A 17149-nucleotide genomic window follows, 5' to 3' on the forward strand; every position below is an offset into this window, starting at 1 on the left:
AGCTTAGTTTGTTGACTGGCCTACAGACTGTTTACTCTCTCCCCCGCCTTTTCACTCCCTTCTGCCCTCTCTCTGTTTTTAATTTGTCTTCCCTCTCCCTCTGTGTAGGGAACCTGGCTGAGCTGAGCAGAGGAGACACTGGCAGAAAAGAGGGGTGGCGGTGTCAGAACAGGTCAGGCTACCTGAAGGTCCCTGGGCAGAAAGGGCCCAGATCATGACCCTTCTGTTACTGAGGAGTCAGGCTGGAATTACATGTGAACAACAGAGATGAATGTTAACTATTTGTGACAGATCTAATCTCATATCTCATCTTTTCACTCAGAACCCATTTCTGTCTTTGCAGTGAGCAGGTTATAAGAGGGAGCGGATATTGAGAGACAAGAACAGACACACATAAACACACCGCTGGCTCCACAGTTACGCAGCTGTGTGAGAGGGCCAGGAGGTGGTCCTTTGTAGCCTGGCTTCTACTTTCTTGCAGGGCTCTGGCCAGCAGTGGGAAGCGATGGATCGCTGTGGGGTCGGACTCACACTGAAAAAGCAACCGCTCTTTCTCCTCCTCCTCCCTCTGGAGTACTGAGCTCTCCCTGGAGGGAGGGAAGGGAGGTGAAAGGTAAATCTGGCAACACACGCTTTGGTAAAAAGAAATACACAGCAGGTAACTGTACATGCTACATGCACACAGAGGAGGGGGGGTGAGGGTAGCTGACACACATACACAACTTCTGAAAAAAATATTCAAAATCACAGTGATGTATTGTCTGTGTTCTTTCATGTGCATGCATATAAACATACCTCAATAAGCTCAGCTCCTCCTCTTCCTGGCTGGGCCACGTTGACCAACAGTACTGAAGAGGGATGTCACTACTGTTGGTGAGAGACACTGTGTTTACGTTGGCCAGAGATATGTAAGTCTTCTTCAACAAGACGGAGTCAGGCTCAAGATGAATGTTCAGTTCCTCACAAGCCCCATACAAGCTGATGTACACATCTTCACCTGAGCAAAAACAGCAGACGCATGCAGAGGTATAAACACACAAATCCATACACAGTCAATACTGGTAGATTTTTGATTTTTGATTATGAGCTATTTATTGTTCTCTCGAATGGGACACATGAGCTGTGATTAAAACAATAAAGATTTTAGTCCCATTTAAATTTCTACTTCATTCATTCAAACATTTATTTATAACGCTGAATTTCTGAAACCATCTGAGATGAGGGTGGCATTTCAGAAGCCTGTAACCAGGTTAGCAATACTGCAAACGTCTGCAAAAACATGGTCTCTGAAGGTGCATGGCATGAACATGTCATTGTTATGAGATGTGCTGTTAACACAGCTTGAACATTAAAAGCTGCAAGCAAAGCTTGAAAAGTAAAAGCATGAAAGGGTCCTTTTGTTTGTCGAGTCAAAACAAACATAAGTGGTTTCACTAAGCCTTTCAAAACATTACTGTCCAGAGAATCATTTACAATAAATAAACAATTTCCATCTTAAAGCTAACACATGTTAAATTGATGCCACATACTGTACATCCCACCAAAAACAACACCATAAACAACACCATAGAAACATGGTAAACGTTTACATAGTTAAAATCATAACCATAAACAGTAACCACAGCTACTATACAGTTAAGTGGGGGTTAGTTAGTCCATTTCAGTTTTAATACCAGAATAAAAAAACATTAATAAAAAGTTTTATCAAAAATAAAAATTTGAATTGAAGCAAATAAGGTACATAGTTATACATTTAGTATAATAACAAGCAACGAGCAATAAAAATACAAGCTCTCTGCCTCTCCAAACCAATGCTAGACACAGTTATGTTCATGTTCTTTATTGTCATGAAAGGGTGTAGTAGAGTGTAGGGAGGGGGTCAGGGCTTTTTTGCCTATTTTATGAAACATGTACTGTACATGTTTAAGTTAGCTGACCCTTTCCAAAGGGGGACTCATTTACCCATGCTGTCCATAAAATATACACACTGTCACAACTCATGTCTAAATGTCTCAGTCTAAGAAGTCAGTCATCAGACTATTTGATTTTTGTCTCTTTGTCCCATGTTTGCCAAACTACACTTTGCCAGTGGGACTACTAGTTTTTTTTTTTTACTGTTTATTTAAAAAGCAAGCTAGCTTGGAGCTAATTCTTAATTAAAGCAATGCCCTAAAAGTGCAGTTGTATTGGGGTGGGGGTGGAGGTGCTGCCCAGCACAACAAAATCCTATCCACTGAGCAGCCACTGCTGCTCCTCTGGGAGTCTGAGGCCTAATATGGGCTGGGAATAGAGGAGAAAGTCAGCATGGAGTCAAGGACACACTGCAGAGTGTAGCTTAGAAAAACTGAATCTGGATCAAATGGATCCTTGCAAAGACATTAAGGTGGTTTTAAAATTATCCTGGAAAATCAAAACCAATCCAAAATGTATTTTATTATGCTGCCAGCATATGCAGCGATGTGAAATACATCATAAAAGTGAAAGCATGAAATCATAATGTAATAGATTTAAAGTAAATGTGATTTCCCATCACAACCCATCCCAAATATGGGTCTCAGGAGTAAAGTTTCAAAACCACAAGCCTCAAGAGACAAAAACCTTGATGGTTAGTAGGACATCTAATGAGTCTCTGTGGTAGTAACATGTTGCCACCATCACAGTGTGCACTTTTCCAACAGTGAGAGAAAGAGCAACAATAACAAGCAACAAAATAAGATGCAAAATTAAGTTTTGTATAAAGCCACCAAGGTCTTATGTAAATTTAGTGAGTGTTTGTTTACATTCAAATAAGAGAGACTTGAGCTTTAGCCTGTGGAAAAACATTGCTTATCATGACATTATCTATATACTATACATTATATATCATTTTATATTTATCATTATTTACAGGTCCAACCCAGCACACACAGGGAGCCCATCTGTATATAATGTTAGAGAATCTGAATTCTGAATACTGTTGTCTGGGCTCTGAACTCACCGGGTTCTCCTCTCTGTGTTTCTGTGGTTCATAATTCCTTTCATACATTTCCCTAGCACCAATCAAAACACAGATACCTTGGTCAATATTATTACTAGAAATGAAAACTGGGATCAAAGTGGCATGGGAGATTTTATCATCTGAAAGCAGTCCAATGGGAATTTCATTGTGATTTTATTGTGATTGTGCTTTTCAGCGTTTGTCCTTAGCCAAAAAAAAGTGGAGACTTGCCATTAATTACTTCTTACAAATTTATTGCAACACAGAGTGCCCAACTAACTGTGATTGAGGTACAATTGCTCTGAAATGCAGATTCAACACATGGCAAAGGTTTTGGAGGATTGATGGTTGCTCTGCAGGATGATACGTGAAATCCTGCTCTTGGCCAAGCAAAAGAAACTTGACTCAGGTTTGACAGTGCAAAAATTTTGTGGACTGAAATAATATTAGTGCACTTCCACTGATGTGAATCTAAAAATGTTGAAATAAACAAGGACACAGTGTCATTGATGCAAAGCACTGGAGTTAACTGTGATATATTGATGTTTTGTCGTTACAAATTATTTGACTTTAGCCAGAATATGATACAATGTAAAACATCAGCTTATTTATTTATTAGTTTGTTTGTGGTTATGAATGTCTGTTTGGCTTTTTCGTCAAGAATAAGGTATTTTGTGTGTTTTTGCTTGAATGTGTGACACGATTCTGTCATTGTTTTTATTTTATTTTTTTAATATTATTTTCTATGGAGCCGATTTTTCAAACAAATACATTGACAGTGGATCCCTCACTTCTTACACACTTTATTGTGCTGTAGAGTAGATTTATTTTTAAATGTATACAATTCTCTGATTGAGGCATGGCAGAGATGAGGGCAAGGGTATAAAAACGGCCTTGGTCAGGGAGGTGACTAAGGATCCAACGGTCACTCTAACAGAGTATAAGAAGTCCTCTGCAGAGATGGGAGAACCTGCCGAAAGACTGAACACTGATTGCCTGCCTGCAAAGAAGCAACTGTATTTCTGTCTTTGCCTGTAGGAGGCATCATCAACATGTCCTTTCCTATAGGTGGTGTGGGCAAGGGTATGTAAAACTGGTATGAAAATGACCTAACAGCCCTAACGCCTGCTATTTTATTTAGTGTCACAAACAACCAGTCACAAACAGTCCCCCTACACACACACTCAGAGAGCATAGCCCAATATTTCCATCCTTGCTGATTGGTTACCATGGTGACAAAAATGACACTCAACATGCAGCAAGGATGATGACAGAAACAAGAACAGAAATCCAACCAGTCCATTTGCTACCTCTAGACCTTGTTTGTGTCAGGCTATTACCCTGTTTATATAGGTTCAAGTTTATTTGAGTGCACACCTGAGACTCCACACACCTTGTAGGATAACCTATAACATATAACATCCGACAGACAACTATGAGACCGAATACACACAAACAGGCAGAATCCCAAATATACAGGTAAGAGTGTTAATACAACAACACGACTGAGGTAAGGAAATGAAAAAAGGTTCATAATGAACAGCAATAGTAACAAAAATGAGATAAATTCAGAATGTTACTAACGTAGAATCAGTCAGATCATTACCCTGCCAGTGAAATTAAGAGGGATCACATAGGGAAATAAGCAGGTTTTAATCCTGGACTTGAAAATCTCAACAGAGCCTACTTCCTGAATTTGCATAGAGAGTTTAGCCAAAAGAAGGGAAGCTCGTGAGTAAAGGCTCTACCCCCAAAAGACTTTTTATTAAACCTAGGAGCTAAGTAACTTGTATCAAGAGAATGTACTGTAAAGGGTGTGATGGAGTATATGGAATAATAAGACTGAAGATATAGGAGGGAGCCAGTGCATTTAAAAGTCTGAAAGAGGATTGTTAAATCAACCTTCGCTGGTATTGGGCAATGAGAAGACAGGTGTCATGACCAGTATATCAATGAACATACTACTCTTCATAAGAAAGAGAGGAGTAAGAGTCAATGATGAATCAACCAAATACAAAAGATTTATCTCCCACAATAATAAGCAAATGTATTAAATTTTCATTAGATGAACCATCCCATTAGGTTTCAAGTCCTATTCAGTGCAGATTGAATAGGAAAACTTTAAATCCATTTCTTCCTGAACTTTAACGCAAATGATCAGGAGTGTTTCATTGGGACATGAGATACCTCATTTCTCAGTAACATGAAAGCAGCAGTCACAGTGCAACTGTCCCAATGTGACTTATTTAGCTTTTAGATTAATCGACTACAAGATCTACAATGACCATGTGTGTCCTACAGTAAGACCACATTAGAATTCAAGGAGTAGTCACTTTTGCTTCCAATGAGCCAATTATCACTGAGATTTCCACTGAGGGAGGGGGATAACAAAACAGCCTGGCACAGTCCCAGAGGAAGGCCAGTTCTTTGCTTTCACTCTGGAAGAAAGAAAGACTATGAAGACGTGAAATATCATCATATGATGAAGAAGAGAGTAAAGAGAACATAGAGGACAGAAGATGAGTGATAGAAGGAAATGAGGGAGAGAGAGAGAATTGGGGAATACAGAGAGAAAAGCAATTATCTCCCAGCATCCGGATGCTATGACAGCAGCTGACAGGCAGGGAGGGCTGCAGCTTATTGCTAAGCTTTCATCATAGCTGTCCACCAACCCGTCTTGCTTTCTCTTCCCACAAATTCGGTATGTGCACAGCTAGAACTTCTCAACCGCTTCAGCTGCCTTTGATTGCAGCACCAAAAGCAGCACTTCAGTGTGTGTGTGTGTGTGTGTGTGTGTGTGTGTGTGTGTGTATGAGTGTGTGGAAGCACATGCATGTACCTACATTTGAGATTGTGTGTTTGTTTATGAGCTACTTGCTTTGTGTGTGTGTGTGTGTGTGTTGTGTGTGTGTGTGTGTGTGTGTGTGTGTGTGTGTGTGTGTGTGTGTGTGTGTGTGTGTGTGTGTGTGTGTGTGTGTGTGTGTGTTGCTTTTCTAAAAGGCTGCTGTACTGAAGTCCCCTTGGTGCTATAGCCCTGTCAAAGCAGATGCCTCAGCGCTCCCTAAGAGCTGTCTGTCTCTTCATTTAAATCAGCTGCAGTGACAGAGGAGAAGGGGGGTGTATGATGGAGGGAAGCAGGGAGGGGAGGTTACTGGAGCATCAAAGAGCCTTTACTCACTTTTAAGACAAAACAAGGATGTCTAACACACCAATGAAGGAAAACAAGTGAGCTGAGAAAACTATTATTTTTCAAAGCTACACTGACTTTTAACTGACAAAGGAAAATAAAGACACAATGTGTACCCGCTTTAAGTACTATGGTGTACTGTACATGCAAACTGACGCACAGACAGACAGACAGGCTACATCCACCAGCTTATGCTGAAGTCTCCAATGGCCCCTCAGCAGAGTAAAGCCTTTTGCGACATGCTGACCTGAAACATACATGAGAGTGAGGGAATCAGGGAAAGGTGCTAAATTAAAAATGATAGTCTCTTGATGGGCTGTAAGTGGTGTTCTGGACCTGGGCTATCCCTCCCACTATAAAAGGTTAATGCTGCTGAACACTGCTACTGTTGCCACTCCTTCAGCAGACTTGCCTATTTATGTAGAAACACGGCACGTAATTTTTGTATTTACTGGTACTGAAAGCATTTAAGGAGTAGCTTAACTCTAGATTGCCCACTATCACATTCACAGTAAGATAAGTAGAGTATCAGTTTATGTTTTGGATGAGAGCATAAACAGGTCTGAGTTATGAGTTATGAGTTATGAGAGAGATAGGAATAACCATTTACCATTACTCAAGTTTCCATCCACACATCCTATTGAAATATCCTTGTGGGTTTTAATATATGGGCAAGACAAAAGGGGAATTGAGAATTCTCAAAAAAAAAAAAAAGATCTATGAGAATAATAAATACGTCTCCTTTAGCCAAACATTTTATGTCTACTGGCCATGAGGTTTGCAGATTATGTTTAATGTGTATTGATGCAGTAAGGCCACTACTGAGGGGACACTTCTCCAAAGAGATGCCTATTGATATGCTGTTTACATACAAAGTATCCTAGGGGCTTAATGAACAATTGTCATTACCTTGTTTTTTATGAATACACATAGATACTATTCATGTACTGCTGCTGTGCATTAGCCTATTAAAAGTGTTATACATTTATAACACACTGCGAGTGCTTACACCCTTATGTTTTTTGCAGTTTCAACAACACAGCATCCCTGCACCTTTAAGGTCACTCATACTTTTCAATACACACAAACATAAAAACAAAATCACTCATTCACAGCCATATATAGAGATATATTTTTCACTCAAAACAATCGTCATTAAAGAGCTTCACATAAATCTTTTATCAGATCTCTCTCAGCTCTCGGAAATAGCATCACAATAATTAAATGATAAACTAAAATGTATGAATATAAATCTGAAGTCAGAACAGTTCTGCTCTTATCCACCATTATCCAATCATAAACAGGCTGTTTCTGCACAAGGTGACTTTGTCGTGGTGGAGTTTCAGGACTACTTCTGATAACAGAATGAGTGTCGTGTCAGCAAACTACTGGATTTTCCCTCACACTCACACACAGTAAAAATGGGGGGAGTGCATTGTGATCTACCCAGGAGACGCATAACTAACATGAATGAACTCAAGTCTTTTTTTCTGCATGGTACACAACTGTTCTACTGTATTTGTTAAACATCATGCTATTTCTCTATGACTTTTAGGGAGGTGTGTCTGTGAAATGAGTAGGTATCTGAAATTAGCTTTAGAGGAGACTGTGATGTGGGAAGCTTGGGTCAGGATTGAGGCTGATCAGATTCTGATTGAAGCACTCCCTTGCTCAACTTATCCAATCCTATTTGCTGTTGCTATTTTTAGCTCTCAGGGTTTAGCTGGGAGTACATATGAAAGGAAAAAGTTCCCATCATAAAAAAGAGTACAGTATAGAATTGGGTCTAGTTAGTCAAGTTATTGTAAGATGATGTTCTGACAAAACTGCATTGAAACTTTCTATTTTTAAGTTAACATTAAATGTTTGCCATCCATCAAGTGAATAAAAAAAAATACCTTCCCTAAATACATGTAGGATGCTCAAAACGGGATGAGCTAACAGTTTAAGCCCCAGTTTGATCAGCACACACAATTTCTGCTGAACAGGATAAAAGCCATGCACAGATTTTTTCAACCAACTCTCTTTTTTTTCTTTTTTTTTTTTTACCTCTAATTGATCCCCTTGTGTGTGTATAGGAAAAGTCAAAAGCTTCATCTTTTTGCCTTTGATGTTAAGGAGTCTGGCTAATTGTGAAGGCAACCAAGGCTATCCACAAAACCAATGACAACTGGGTGCAAAACTACAGTATGGTATTAAAGCGTTTATCAAGCAATGGTAATATAAAATCCTTAATGAGGATAAATGACTCAGAGCTGATTCATTGTAACCAAATTAACAGAACAACAAAATTGTCACAGTTTAAACTAATAAACACAATGCAATTTTGTTGTTATTCATCAAACTTTTTAACCACAGAAATAACAGTGATTTATTCTCATGGAATGGCAACATTTACTGCAAAATCTTTATGATCACAACGCCCTCCATGCTTACAGCCCAGCTCCCTTAGGATGTTATAGGGTTAGGGTTAGGGACCATTACGTATTTCACCTTTGACTCCATGGCCCCAAGCAGACATAAACACACACACATATCCACACAAGCTCTAAAGTACCTTGTTAGTATCTACTCATCTGCTACATCTAAGGTTAAAGGCTTGTTCTTAATACAAAACCAGCCACATTCATTCCTGCACATACAGCCATATACACAGCATACTGGGTTTAAATCAAGCAGCAAAAAGAAGACAATTAGAAAAGAGACAATGAGCAGTTAATTGGATCAGCTTGGGGAATCGAACTGTGTTGAGCTGCTACAGATAGGTATGTGGATGGAAAACACTGATAAGGGCTGCATATGTGACAGAGACGGTAAAGCACACACACAAGCGATAATATTGTATAGATAAGTATAAGTAAGTATAAACTAAACAAACTGGCTTCTCATCTGTAACAAGTGAGCACCTGTCATCAAACCCTGAACTGGAATGTGTGTGTGTGTGTGTGTGTGTGTGTGTGTGTGTGTGTGTGTGTGTGTGTGTGTGTGTGTGTGTGTGTGTGTGTGTTCTGATGGTGGGGCCTGTTTGGCAGTCTTTTTCTGCTTCAGGGTCACCATTGCTGCAGAGAGGGAATCTTATTAAGGTGTTCACCTCTGTGAATATAGCAAACACATTCATCCTTTTAGTTCCATACCATTTGACACAGCTGATGAATGAAAAACTTGGTAGTTTGAATATCTCTGCTTCCATCTGCGTGTGTGTGCTTGTAGTGTGTGCCTGTGTGTACGTGTGTGCCTGGCCATATCAGATATAATGACGGATTGAGACAATGTACTTTGTTGAAAGTCTCACTGAAGAGAAGTCTCACATATTTATGTGTATTACAAAAGAAAACTGTTATGTTGATAGAATACTGATATTTGTCCTTTATGGTTCAATTATGTGTCAGACTGTCAGATTTTGATGAAGCCAAATGAAATCTATTTCTGTGACACAGTGTTGCACAAATAGAGACAGACAGACTGAGAAGCACATTTTGACAGATGAGAGACAGATTGTCTGAAAGCTCACTGCCTCTTTTCTATGGAGGCATTCAAAGCACAATAAAATTTAGTTTCCAGAAACATACTTAGATGGAAAAATAACACATCTAATAAGAAACACACAGTAACAAGGTCATTCTTGTTATGAACTAGAATTGCCACCTTGTGGTTGTATGCACCTGCTAAGCTGTCAGGTTGCAGGAACTATGGTCACAATCTCCCCTTCTGTTGCTGAGTCATTTGTACCACATTTGAGGAGATTTCCTTAAGGAGTTACTTAGATATCACATTCACACGAATGGGACGTATGGACAGATGGACAACCTTAAACATAATGCCTCCAGCCACAGCTGTCACTGTTGCGGGGGCATAAAAAATTCTGGATATGCAGATCAGGTCAACTAAATATGAATATTTTATTACTTGGAACACCTACTTTTACTTTGGGAAATCAATAAGTTATGCTATTGTACAATTGACACTAATGTCAGAAGCTTAACTTATTCTTAAGTTATTTGTGGAACAGTTTTGTAGTTTTGTTTTAAGGCCTGAATTTCTCTCACCAGTATGGTAGTGCAGCAGCAGGTCCTGGCGGTGGTCTCCTATGGTCATGGGGTGGAAATCCACTGTCACCTGCATGCTCTCGCCTTTATCAAGGGTCCCAGAGGAGGGTGTCACTGTGAAAGGCCTGAAATAAAATAGAATAGAATAGACTGTCACAGGGTGGAATAAAACAGGCTTGGTGTGTATATATATATATATATATATATATATATAAAATTGAAGGGGTCTGAACACTTTCCAAATGCACTGTATATAATTGCCAAGGCACAATGTCCTTTTAGAAACTGGCAGAAGACACCCAAAAGTTCAATAAAACTTTAATTGTAATCAATACTAATTACTTGCTAATAAAATATTTACCTTACACCAAGTATAGCTATATAGTTGTTTAACACTTGCTACGAAAAATATTTGCTGTCAAGTTGTGATTCTGGGTTAGTGAGTTAATGTGTAAATTAACTGTTTATTTATTTATTTAATAACTATCTGCTATAATGTAAAATATCATACATGAAATCAGTCAAACACAGCAGACATAAACACATTCTATACAGACTCTAACCTCTGTGTGTGCAGCTTGAACTTGGCCTTGCTGTTTCCTATGTTGCGGACTAGCTGAGTCCTCTGTGTGGAGGCTTTCACCGGACAGAGGGGTAAATGGAGCTCATCCCGAAAGTCAAGAATGGCACGTGGCCCAATGGCAAGGACTGGGACCTCAAACCGCTCCCTCTCTGTCACACAAACCAGTCTGTGGTGGTAGTCCTGAATAGAGAAATGTGTAAATCATTTTTCATTTTTAAGTCATTACCTAGCAAACCTTTGTTTATAGTATTTTCTGATTTAACATGTGTATGCACACCACTTGGCAAAGCAGCCACAAACCTGTTATAAGAGTCTACAGTCAGGCTAGCAGCTCTATGAGGCTGTACTTAGACACATACTAGCATGTTAACATGGTGATTAGGACTGACGCTGACATAAATATCAAATTTTTTGCTGGTATTTGGACATGAACCAAAGTAATGGACAAATTAATATTTTGACCTGATGATGGTGCTGGATGAAGAGGCAGAGGATAGAAATGATTACAATTCAAATCACTGAAATTACAAAATATAGCAATAATCTATCCAAAAGCTGTCAAGAGAATTCAATAAAAACACTAGATGTAGAGGGGTATTGCCAAAGTCAGTAGGATTTATCCAACTATATGAGGACCACAAATGTTTGTTAGATATTTCAGTTTGTGCCAACGTGGTGGACTGACCAACCAACCGACAGCCTGACTTGGCCATCCCTAGAACCACGCTGAAAGAATAACCTAAAACATTAAGTGTGGTGGCCACAATAAAACAGCTATGACAAATGTAAGGGATTATGTTACCTTAAACATTTACTACATTTCATGTTGACCTTTGCGTCTCAGTTTTCACTTTCACCCACAGTATCAGTAAAAGAGACGATAAAAGGTTATGCGAGTGTAACTCAATGCCTGACCTTTGACCCTTAACCTTCTGACTCTGACCTTGCTTTTGAAAGAGATTTAGGGACAAAATAGGAATGCAGAATAACTGCATACATTTAATTTATAATCTGTAATGGTCTGTGTTTTCATATTATTCATTAAATCTATGTATTCTATATTACTGTCTTATTTAGAGTACTTAGTACTTACTTAGAGCATTATCTTTCTAATGTCACATTCTTACCAACATCCTATTCTCTGCTTCCCTGCAGGTCTGATTACAGCTTCATCTAATCTAAATTCTATCCACCTATGTGCATGTTACCATGATATGTCATTGTGCTCTGTGAATCTGGCCTTCTGTGTATGATTATTCTATGAAGCAATCAAACCTCTCTGTCTTCAGTACCTTGTCTTCTTGCGGGGTGAAGAAGACAGTGAAAGTAGCAGACATTCCTGATGCAATCTTGCTACCTGCATCCTTTGGACCGACCACATGGAAATACTCTGAGTCCTGCAGCTCCAGCTTCACTTGTCGTGAAACCTTGACAAAAAAACATCACACAAACTTTATAAAATTGCAAGCTCCACACAGCAAGTGATCACAAGTGATGATTTATTCATTATTACTTGATGGTGTCTTGTACAAATTGAAGCAATAAATCTCCTCCAACCCCCCATGACCTTTTCAAATAATTCTGCACAAAACAACCCACACCCCATTACACACACACACCCACAAATACACATGTAGTAGACGCTCTTCTTTTCTGCTGCTAAGGTCAAAGCTATCCAACAGTCCGACTGTTGCCGTTCCATTTCACAGCTGTTCATGATTGAAACATGTTATTGGTGGAAATGTTTACTTATTCATCACTCAATCACACACCTTGTCATTGTTCAGGAGGAGTAGTGGTAACTTGTAGGTCTGTGCAGTAGTGAAGTTCTGGAAGACCAGCTCAGAGGGGTAGGGCTGGAAAAGTGGCTGGTCCATATCCACCAAGGACAACTAACAACACACACAAACACACACACACACACACACACACACACACATATATATAAAAACTCAAAAACATTTACTATATGCTAAAATTGCATATTAATATAAATGTACTGCCTTTTTTGGATCCATATGATATTATATTCTTAAAAGGCATACTCCAGCATTTAGCATTTCATTTAACTTTAAATTAAGCAACTCACAAGAGACATTAAAAAAAAGAATGGTCCTGACTTTTACTACCTATTAAGGGTCAAGCCCCAAACACAGTGGATCCTACAATTATCATAACACATTTTTAAAAATCCACACCTCAAATGTGTCACGCAGTCGTTTTGTGTAAACCTGAACTCTCAAGCTCCAATTTAAGATAACTCCAATGACAGGATCAGGGTTATTTTCTCAGACTTTGGAAAGCTCACACCAGGGACACAGGGGACATTATACAGCTGTTTACACAGAATGATTAGTACTCCTCGGGCTAAGTACAATAATCTTCAAGTTTAAAATTGGAGGAGAGCTCTTTAAAGCAAAGCCCTGCACAGTCCATCATACCCACATAACTATCACATACATTAAATTCATTCAAGTTATACATGTAAATATACCCTCTTAAAGTTAACCTGAATGATTTTCATTTATCCTCTACTTTTTCTTTCCATGACTTGCAATGATAAAATGATGGTGTAAGTTGAGGTGTGCAGTTCGCTTTCAGGATGAGGCTTTCAGGGTGAGGCTTTCAGGGTGAGGCTTTAAGGGTGACCTAAAAAGAGCCTGCTGGTCATTGCTCCTATTTATTACCTACAGTGGCCCACAGTGGACGTTGGTCACGGTCACATTTACATATTTGACAAGTCAACAGAAAATGTGAACAGGGTGAGATGCAAAAATGTGTCCTCATAATTATGATGAGGGTGCATTTATTCATTTCTTAGGTATTTCACAAGCTTCTAATGGCATTTTTGCTCCAAGCCCTCCGTTAAATTCTGACTCTAAAGGTACAGAGCATTCAGTCACATTGGTTGCCCTCTGCCCATCAATTAGTGCATGCTGACTAAGGGGAAGAAGCTTCAGTACAGTGTAAATGACCTTAGCAGACAGTACATTCCCGGCAGGGGAATAATGATTAAAATAATGAGAAGTTTGAATGTGTTGTTGTCTTTTTGTGGTCTCCAATAAGTCTGCCACATTCAGTTCTTTCTATTTACGTTCGTTTCGGCCGTCTTGGCCAGTTGTTAAATAAAGTGTGCTAACTGGGGGTACAGTGTGTAAACAAATGATCTAAATGTAACATAGGTAGCATTAGGAAAAAATCTGCAGAAGTAGTTTTCTATGCTTTATATGTTCTTATGGTCTGCAAGTCTTTTGCAGTGAGAAGACAGCTTGTCAAAATCAAATGTTGATTTCAGTGTGTTTTTTGAGACTCAAATGTTATTAGTGGACTCCCCTGGGCTTTATCCTAGTAAGGATGATCAGCTGTGAGGGATCAGCTGAAGCTTGTCTATAGACAACTATTGTAATAGCAAACTCCTGCCCAACTTTTTATCTGTTGCTGTTGGCTGTTGTTACTGTCACACTTGTCACTGATAATTAGACTAGCTTCTAGTATGTGCTTTAACTTCATACACCTGACATGTTCATGGTTTCATCATCCTAGTTATCACTGCCTACTGTAAACTTTCTCTTTCACTGTGTCATCTTCAGCCGTTTTTCTGGGTGCTTTCCCTCAAGAATTTAGTTTAATTTGGTGGATAGTGAAACTACAGCAAGTTTTTAAGCTACTGGGGTATCACAACATTGGCTGGCATTTACTTTGTGATGCGTAGTTTTGCTCATGTCAAGCAGCTCCAGGATCCGAGGTGGGTGCACCTCAATGGTGTTAGCCAGGCGCTCCTCTGTAGACTGTAACATCTCCTGGGTGTAAACAGATGGAGTCACCTGCAAACACACAGCAGCACAGTCCGTTATGCTAACTGCACTGATAGCCTGTTTCCTGTCTTCTAAGCACCAGCGGTGATGTAAGCGAGACCACATGAAACAATATTGTTACCACTGATAAAGAGAGTGGGAAAAAAATAATGAGCACAAGAGCTGTCAACTTTAAGCTGTCAGCTATAACATATATGCACAGACTCCTACATCAAACACATACAGGAACATTAGCATCAGCGGATTTCATGCCCTCAAAGAATGTTAATATTGTCCCCCTCAGTGAGGACAATCTGCAGTATTTTGTGGTTAGTAGCCTCTCCACACAATCCTCTTGCACCTCTTTATCAGTGCACCAGAAGAAGAGAAACATCGAACTGCACTTACCCAATTTCAAGGTTAGGTCAGAAGAGAATTTTAGCTTAAAATCTAAATCAATAATGTAGAAGCAGGGGTTATTGTATATGCAATATTTAACAGCTGCCAGTTAGGTGTGTATTCATAATACACCCCATTCTATTATTCAGAGACAACAAACTTGCATGAGTAAACACTATTTATTTAAAAAGCAAGTTGTGAAATAATGTGGCTTCTCTTTTGGTAGGAACTCCTCATAAAATCCTTTGGTGCTTACATGATAAAATATATATTTTAGATATTAATTAATAACAATAATAATATATAATCATTATACAATTTAATTATTAATTTATGTCATTGCACTTTTTGTTGCATGAATGAAATTAAAATTAATATTATCAACTGTAAGAACAGATAAACAGTTGAATATGTCAATGTCATTTGGCCTAAGAAAAATCTACCTAAAGAAAAAGTAGTACCTAGTTTTGCCTACTCTAAGTAGACCTACAGACACAAGCAGCCAAGGAGAAATCAGATGACTTAAATTGCTGAGCTGAGGTCACTGCCAAAAAACACTGCAGTCAGATATCGATTTTTGTTCCTTATAAGAAACCAAGGTAATTATTAGGACAATCTGTATTTGAAGCAGCTTCTTCAAAAAAACGGGACAATGTCCAAAAAGGACGGTTGCAGGAAATTGGCCCCCTGTAAATTCTAGAGAAAAACCTAGTTTCAACATCTCATAAATTTTATCTGGATACTCCATATTCTGTGTGTAGTTAAAAGATGCCATGTTGTCATAAGGTTTCACAACAGAATCTACAAGAACTGGCAAATGTGAGATCACAGAGAAAAAGTAAAAACAACATGATATCCTCACCCTTCTTGGCTTGTCATCCTTCGGGACAAGTTTATGATTGTAAGGCAAGGACACTTTGCTCTTAAGCCGCTTTGTTCTCGTGTGCATCTGAATGTCTGTCATGTTTAATGTGTCACAGAAGTACCTGCAAGAGAAGCGAAGAGAGGAGAAGATTTTAGATCAATGTTCAAATCTTCTAAAACTTTCTCAACTTTGAAATTCAACTACTTCGGTATACTTTCAGCCTAGAGACTTAATTTAAGACTTCATGTGATGCTGATGTGTAGGCTAACAGTTGTTAATTTAAGTTCTGTTACGCTAATAATAGTGTAAGGCTATAGTGTAAGTCCTCGAGCCTTTTGGCCACTTTTGGAGAATTTCTTTTAAGCTTCTTTTATCTCAAACCGGCCAAATTATAATTATTATTATTACAACTACACATGCACATTATTAGTTTACTAAAGAAAATACTTCGCATTGCTTAGGTCTTCAGTTTACCTGTCGACTCGCTGTATAATTGAGCTCTATTAAGTCTTCTACCCGGCTAAACACTTCCCTTCCGTCGCTTAACGTTATAAGAAACTCAGTGGTTAAACCTCTCTTTTTGCACTGTCAAAAAGAAATTAAACAAGTCTTACCACTCCTTAAATAAACCGTAGATTTTGACTCGCTCAAGTCAACTTCGTTGTGGTTTGTTGCCGTGGCAACGCATACAACCAACCACCCAGTAAACTGTTTTCTGATTGGCTAGCAGCTGCTACGTTTGCACTGGCATAATGGTACCTGTAGTGAGGTCGTCTCTCATCATGAAGCATACAACACGTCTATGTTTGAAGTGTTTTTTAAGAGAGAACGAAGGTAATACTGTTTTCTGAGACCAAACCAACTATTCTGATTAGGAGACAAACTAAAACTAAGATTTAAAAACTGGTGAAACTTACGAGAGAAAGCCCTGCGCTTTGTCTTAAAGATACATATTAGCAGCAACAATTGTCAGTGTAAAAATAATAAACGTGTAGTTAAGTAGACTTTCTATAGCTGCAAGGTTTAAATAAGAAAATACTTTATTATGATTTTAACATCGTTCATTTTTAGAAACATTTTAATACTTGTTAAAATATAGTTTTGTTCGCACATTCAATCTGACCTTAATATTGAAGCTGCTTGTCCGGGTCTCTATGTTTCACTAAAAGTGAGACATGATTCATTGCAGATTTTGAGAAAATCCAACATTTCGTGAGCTAAAAATTAACCATACGCAATCTTACAATCTGCAGATATTTAACATCCCTGGACAATCCATGGAAACAGGTGAAGAATAT

At 38.7% G+C, this 17149-nt stretch overlaps 1 protein-coding gene across 1 annotated transcript in view; it reads right to left on the reverse strand.

Moving 5' to 3' along the window:
- hydin (HYDIN, axonemal central pair apparatus protein) overlaps nt 1-15950 on the reverse strand; it is a 65714-nt gene extending 49764 nt beyond the window's left edge. Inside the window, exons 1-8 of the mRNA XM_022749851.1 lie at nt 15849-15950; nt 14492-14617; nt 12566-12685; nt 12086-12220; nt 10774-10973; nt 10211-10335; nt 796-997; nt 404-587 (exon numbers count right to left, since the gene is read on the reverse strand). Coding sequence (XP_022605572.1) covers nt 404-587; nt 796-997; nt 10211-10335; nt 10774-10973; nt 12086-12220; nt 12566-12685; nt 14492-14617; nt 15849-15950 — 1194 coding nt within the window. The remainder of the gene's footprint in view (nt 1-403; nt 588-795; nt 998-10210; nt 10336-10773; nt 10974-12085; nt 12221-12565; nt 12686-14491; nt 14618-15848) is intronic.
- Between the last annotated feature and the right edge of the window lie 1199 nt (nt 15951-17149).

This window comes from Seriola dumerili, unplaced genomic scaffold, assembly GCF_002260705.1.
Source record: "Seriola dumerili isolate Sdu_G_001 unplaced genomic scaffold, Sdu_1.0 BDQW01000147.1, whole genome shotgun sequence".
NCBI classification, from domain to species: domain Eukaryota; kingdom Metazoa; phylum Chordata; class Actinopteri; order Carangiformes; family Carangidae; genus Seriola; species Seriola dumerili.